Here is a 6867-nt window from a genome sequence, read left to right as displayed (position 1 = left end):
TACCAGTTTTGTTATTTAGAAGTGTAATTACGATTAAAACAATGCATTTCCACAAGTAATGGACGACATAACAAAATGTCACTTTTTATTTTTTTATTAGGAATGCTGTACAGATTATGTAAAGGAATTATCCCAAAAGAGAGTGGGTTGTTGACTTGATACGAAAACAAAACGTTGAATGCAGTGCATTATCGCACGCAATCGCTCGTGCGGCCAAATAAACATGTCAAAGTTGTCAAAAACCTGTGTTGTAATATAACCTAAAAATTGGTAAATATTTTGTAAATATTCAAACCCTTCTGTTTTCGCACATTGTAAGTGGGTTTATATGTTGTGATAAACATACAGGCAAGTTTCTTAGCATAATCCTGTGAAATATATTGCCGAAAAGTGAACTAAACAAGATGCCAGCACCGGACTTATTATCAAGCCAAGGCTTAAGGCTTGATGGTCGCAGACCTAATGAATTACGACGAATAAGATGTAAACTAGGTGTATTCACACAGCCTGATGGTAGTGCATACTTAGAGCAGGGTAACACGAAAGTTTTGGCTGCAGTTTATGGACCTCATCAGGTAAGGACCTTAACGACTTAAGATCATTAATTTCTGCCTCTAAGATATTATTTTAAATGTTTATTCATAATACTAGTCTGTTAAATTGCTATAAAAATATTTTTATTTGGCTTGTGAGACAGCCTGTATAGGTTTCTTCCACAATGTTATGTAGTACCTACTTTCTTTTCAACTGTATTGATCTCATAATTCTATCAAATGCTTGTTTGGTCTACCTATTTACAAACTCTTTATTTTCATTCCTTTATCGGCTCTCCTACTTCTCATTTAATGCTGCTTCAAATTCTTTGATTGAGGATTATTTATATATTTTTTTTTTCAGGCATCTAAATCCAAAAGTTCACCAGATGGTGTTGTAGTGAACTGTCAATATAGTATGGCTACTTTCTCTACAGGTAAAATAGCTCGCAAACTGGTTGCAGTAAGTTGATTCTAATTTTACAAAACTTTTCACTGTAATACAATTTCAGGAGAAAGAAAAAATCGTCCCCGAGGTGATCGCAAGTCCCAGGAGATGTCTCTGCACTTGAGGCAGGCTTTGACAGCTGCCATCAAAACTGAACTGTACCCTCGGTCACAGATTGACATCTATGTAGAAGTTTTACAGGTTAGTTATCACAGAATTTTTAAAATTACCTATTTACTCTACAGAATATTGTTGTCTTTAAGATATGCAATATTGGCCATAGTAGATTGAAGCAAATTAATAAAAATAAATGGAGTTGAAGTTACAACAGAAAAGCTTTTTCAAATTAATGAAACAGATATAATATTTGAGTGTTTTGGTAATGCCAATGTCATGCTTGAAACAAAGCTTAGTATTGCAGAACCATTTCAAAATTTACTTAAGCTTAAGTAAATTTTGAAATGGTTCTGCTTTAATTTTCAAAAACCATACAACCACAAACAAGCTGGAATAAAAATATCCATATCTATTCCTAAAGCTGTTACTTTTCTGCTTCAATCTCGGAGAGGTCGCATATGACTGGGTTACAATTGATTTCTATTGTTTGGGGCTTGTAGGGATAAAATTAAATAACATTTCTCTATATCTATCAAAGGCAGACGGCGGAGCTTACTGCGCGGGCGTAAACGCGTCAACCCTAGCGCTCATCGACGCGGGCATCCCGTTACGCGCGTGCGCCGTCGCCTGCAGCGCCTCCATGGCGGGCCGCGGCGGGCAGCCGCTGGCCGACGTCGGCCACGTGGAGGAGGCCAACGGCGGCGTGGTGCTCACCGTCGCCGCGCTGCCCAGCACCGGTGAGCACTTTGAACCCTGCGGCTTTGTGTTAGAGATCAAGATGCGAGGACTGCAGCCTGGAAACGGACTTACTCTGATGGTCCGGCGTCCTAAAGTGTGTTTTGGCAATCGGGAAGACACGAGCCCTAGAGGAGTCACCAAGAAGACGCGAGAAACGAATCTAGTTACTCTGAGGGCTACCCTCAACCCAAAGTGACTGAGCTTAGCCATTCGTCTCGCTCTTGCGCAGTTTTACGCCAGTCGCTTAAACAAGCGTTTTTTAAACGTATGAAATTAGCTGAACGTGACGTCAAATAACACACGCCCACCCTGACTAGTGTGACGCGTACTGCGCACGCGTGAACGCGTCGACACTCGCGCTTATAGACACTCGCTGTCTTACACTAATGAGGTTTTTTCTTTCGACTTTGAACCTTATGTCCTTGTAACACGAGCCCGCGCTCACTAGTAGTGAAGATCACGCGTAGTATGCTCTCACGCGCTCATAGACACTCGCGGCGCACTAATGAGGCTTCCTCAACCGACTCTGAACCTTCCGTCCCCGTAACACGCGCGCTCTTGCTCTGGCGGCCGCCTGCAGCGCCTCCATGGCGGGCCGCGGCGGGCAGCCGCTGGCCGACGTCGGCCACGTGGAGGAGGCCAACGGCGGCGTGGTGCTCACCGTCGCCGCGCTGCCCAGCACCGGTGAGCACTTTGAACCTTGCGGCTTTGTGTTAGAGATCAAGATACGAGGACTGCAGCCTTGGAAACGGACTTGCTTCGATGGCCCAGCGTCCTAAAGTGTGTTTTGGCAATCGGGAAGACACGAGCCCTAGAGGAGCCATCAAGAAGACACGAGAAACGAACCTAGTTACTCTGAGAGAAACCCGCAACCCAAAGTGTCTTAACTTAGGGATGTCGCCATTCATCTTGCTCTTGCGCAGTTTCTTCACGCCAGTCGCTTAAAACACTTACGAGCGTGACGTCATTATAACACACGCCCACCTAGTATGGTGACGCGTACGGCGCACGCGTGAACGCGCCGTCGCTCGCGCTTATAGACACTCGCTGTCACGAATGAGGTTTTTTTCTATTGACTTTGAACCTAATTTACATACTTACTAGGTAATATAATTTGAACCCTGCGGCTTTGTGTTAGAGATCAAGATACGAGGATCCTGAAAACGAACTTACTCTGATGGTCCGGCGTCCTAAAGTGTGTTTTAGCAATCGGGAAGACACGAGCCCTAGAGGAGCCATCAAGAAGACACGCGAAACGAACCTAGTTACTCTGAGGGCTACCCTCAACCCAAAGTGACTTAGCTTAACCATTCGTCTCGCTCTTGCGCAGTTTCACGCCCGTCGCTTAGACACTTACAAGCGCTTTCTAAACGTATGAAATTAGCAGAGCGTGACGTCATATAACACACGCCCACCTAGTATGGTGACGCGTACTGCGCACGCGTGAACGCGTCGACGCTCGCGCTTATAGACACTCGCTGTCTAGCACTATTGAGGTTTTTTCTTTCAACTTTGAACCTTACGTCCATACTTACTAGGTAGTATACGTGTAGGCTGCGCTCTCTCGCTCATAGACACTCGCGGCGCACTAATGAGGCTTCCTCAACCGACTCTGAACCTTCCGTCCCCGTAACACGCGCGCTCTTGCTCTGGCGGCCGCCTGCAGCGCCTCCATGGCGGGCCGCGGCGGGCAGCCGCTGGCCGACGTCGGCCACGTGGAGGAGGCCAACGGCGGCGTGGTGCTCACCGTCGCCGCGTTGCCCAGCACCGGTGAGCACTTTGAACCTTGCGGCCTTGTGTTAGAGGTCAAGATGCGAGGACTGCACCCTGGAACGGACTTGCTTCGATGCCCCAGCGTTTTAAAGTGTGTTTTGGCAATCGGGAAGACACGAGCCCCAGACGAGCCATCAAGAAGACGCGAGAAACGAATCTAGTTACTCTGAGGGCTATCCGCAACCCAAAGTATCTTAGCTTAGGGATGACGCCATTTATCACACTCTTATGCAGCTTCACGCCCGTCGCTTAGACACTTACAAGCGCTTTCTAAACGTATGAAATTAGCAGAGCGTGACGTCATATAACACACGCCCACCTAAAATAGTATGGTGACGCGTACGGCGCACGCGTGAACGCGTCGACGCTCGCGCTTATAGACACTCGCTGTCTTACACTAATGAGGTTTTCTCAGTCGATTTTGAACCTTATGTCCTTGTAACACGAGCCCGCGCTCACTAGTAGTGAAGATCACGCGTAGTATGCTCTCACGCGCTCTTAGACACTCGCGGCACACTAATGAGGCTTCCTCAACCGACTCTGAACCTTCCGTCCCCGTAACACGCGCGCTCTTGCTCTGGCGGCCGCCTGCAGCGCCTCCATGGCGGGCCGCGGCGGGCAGCCGCTGGCCGACGTCGGCCACGTGGAGGAGGCCAACGGCGGCGTGGTGCTCACCGTCGCCGCGTTGCCCAGCACCGGTGAGCACTTTGAACCTTGCGGCCTTGTGTTAGAGGTCAAGATGCGAGGACTGCACCCTGGAACGGACTTGCTTCGATGCCCCAGCGTTTTAAAGTGTGTTTTGGCAATCGGGAAGACACGAGCCCCAGACGAGCCATCAAGAAGACGCGAGAAACGAATCTAGTTACTCTGAGGGCTATCCGCAACCCAAAGTATCTTAGCTTAGGGATGACGCCATTTATCACACTCTTATGCAGCTTCACGCCCGTCGCTTAGACACTTACAAGCGCTTTCTAAACGTATGAAATTAGCAGAGCGTGACGTCATATAACACACGCCCACCTAAAATAGTATGGTGACGCGTACGGCGCACGCGTGAACGCGTCGACGCTCGCGCTTATAGACACTCGCTGTCTTACACTAATGAGGTTTTCTCAGTCGATTTTGAACCTTATGTCCTTGTAACACGAGCCCGCGCTCACTAGTAGTGAAGATCACGCGTAGTATGCTCTCACGCGCTCTTAGACACTCGCGGCACACTAATGAGGCTTCCTCAACCGACTCTGAACCTTCCGTCCCCGTAACACGCGCGCTCTTGCTCTGGCGGCCGCCTGCAGCGCCTCCATGGCGGGCCGCGGCGGGCAGCCGCTGGCCGACGTCGGCCACGTGGAGGAGGCCAACGGCGGCGTGGTGCTCACCGTCGCCGCGCTGCCCAGCACCGGTGAGCACTTTGGACCTTGCGGCTTTGTGTTAGAGATCAAGATACGAGGATCCTGAAAACGAACTTACTCTGATGGTCCGGCGTCCCTAAGTGTGTTTTGGCGATCGGGAAGACACGAGCCCTAGAGGAGCCATCAAGAAGACACGAGAAACGAACCTAGTTACTCTGAGGGCTACCCGCAACCCAAAGTGTGTTAGCTTAGGGATATCGCCATTCATCTTGCTCTTGCGCAGTTTCTTCACGCCAGTCGCTTAAAACACTTACAAGCGTGACGTCATTATAACACACGCCCACCTAGTATGGTGACGCGTACGGCGCACGCTTGAACGCGTCGACGCTCGCGCTTATAGACACTCGCTGTTACGATTGAGGTTTTTTTCTTTCGACTTTGAACCTTATGTCCTTGTAACACGAGCCCGCGCTCACTAGTAGTGAAGATCACGCGTAGTATGCTCTCTCGCTCAGACGCTCGCGGCGCACTAATGAGGCGTCCTCAACCGACTCTGAACCTTCCGTCCCCGTAACACGCGCGCTCTTGCTCTGGCGGCCGCCTGCAGCGCCTCCATGGCGGGCCGCGGCGGGCAGCCGCTGGCCGACGTCGGCCACGTGGAGGAGGCCAACGGCGGCGTGGTGCTCACCGTCGCCGCGCTGCCCAGCACCGGTGAGGAGAATAACCTGTTTGAGGCTCATTCAATCTTAAAAAGAAGTATAATGTAAGAGCCATGAGAGATGACACGAGAACTGAACCCAGAGATGAAAAAGATACAACCTTTTTTCAAATGTTAGTATGCATTTACTGGCATACCCACTGGGCACTTGGGGCCCCTATCTTCTCAAAAGACCTTTTTCCAAATTGTAATAGGGCCCCCCTTGATCCTTAAGTGTCCAGGGCACCAAGTTAAAGACAGCCCTGCAAACGCAGCGTGGAATATCCTATCTAAAGATAGCCAAATGACTTTAAAAAGGTTGTGGGAAGAAGGCACTGGATGCAGGTGGTTATCAATCAACCAACCAAATTATAGGGGAGGATGTTCAGCAGTGGACATTCTGTGGTGTGATGATGTATGGGTTTAGCTAAATCAGAGATGCTTCTCTGATCACAACATGTTATGTAAATCCTTAGGGGAGGCTTTTGTCCAACAGTGGACGGCCTTTGGTCGGAATAACGACAACTTGTTATGCTTATTACTCTGGACTATTTTATTACCATTATCATTTTGGTTGATCGTTTCTATTTTGTTACAGGCAACATAGCTTTACTGGAGATGTCGCATCGCCTTCACATGGACTACTTTGACGTCGTGCTGAGCAGAGCGATGCAGGGCTGTCGAGACATTGAGGTTTGTTCAAATTCAAATTCTTTATTGCCAATTAGTTAGAATTCTTTATTGCTTAAGGCTGGGTTACACTATCTTACTTTAACTTTAACAAACGTTAAAAGTCTGTCAAACTCCATACAATAAACACCGGTTAGGGTCATAGTTACGGTTAAAATAATTTGGCGCAACTCAGCGTTGTTTGTTTTTAACAAAATTTAAACACACTACGCACGCACGGAATTGATTTCTTGTTGGGAAAAGTCCATAACAGAACGTGAATTTCTATGATGGTGTGTAGTTTATTTGGACTTGTAGACTTGGATCTTGAATCAACATGAAGATTATCTAAGGGTTAACGGAAATTGACGTAAATTGGTCATATCTAATCGTAACAATTCTTTTTTCAGGTGATATTGGACAAAGCTGTGAGAGAACATCTAGCAGAAGGCTGGACGAAACAAGACGTGGTGACCATTTGAAATAAATTATATTTTCTATCAAACATTTTGTTTTACTAAAATATAACTTGATGAATTTTGC

The 6867-nt window shown here is 47.9% G+C and overlaps 1 protein-coding gene across 1 annotated transcript; it reads left to right on the top strand.

Annotated features, from left to right (window-relative positions):
• The first annotated feature begins 34 nt into the window (after window positions 1–34).
• On the top strand, window positions 35–6829 carry LOC135083447 (exosome complex component RRP41). The gene is made up of 6 exons (XM_063978189.1): window positions 35–575; window positions 898–970; window positions 1046–1182; window positions 1637–1835; window positions 6254–6348; window positions 6735–6829. The coding sequence occupies exons 1-6, from the start codon at window positions 405–407 to the stop codon at window positions 6804–6806; spliced, it is 747 nt and encodes a 248-aa protein (XP_063834259.1). The 5' UTR covers window positions 35–404; the 3' UTR covers window positions 6807–6829.
• Window positions 6830–6867: the final 38 nt, after the last annotated feature.

This window comes from Ostrinia nubilalis, chromosome 23 (assembly GCF_963855985.1).
Source record: "Ostrinia nubilalis chromosome 23, ilOstNubi1.1, whole genome shotgun sequence".
NCBI classification, from domain to species: Eukaryota; Metazoa; Arthropoda; class Insecta; order Lepidoptera; family Crambidae; genus Ostrinia; species Ostrinia nubilalis.
This window is presented reverse-complemented; position numbering and strand designations above follow the sequence as displayed.

What these genes read in the sequence shown, in the direction of transcription:
- LOC135083447 (XM_063978189.1), top strand. Translation starts at nt 405, where the DNA reads ATGCCAGCACCGGACTTATTATCAAGCCAAGGCTTAAGGCTTGATGGT. An exon ending in CAGTTTATGGACCTCATCAG is followed by an intron (nt 576 to 897) that starts GTAAGGACCTTA and finishes TTTTTTTTTCAG; the next exon opens with GCATCTAAATCCAAAAGTTC. An exon ending in TCTATGTAGAAGTTTTACAG is followed by an intron (nt 1,183 to 1,636) that starts GTTAGTTATCAC and finishes TATCTATCAAAG; the next exon opens with GCAGACGGCGGAGCTTACTG.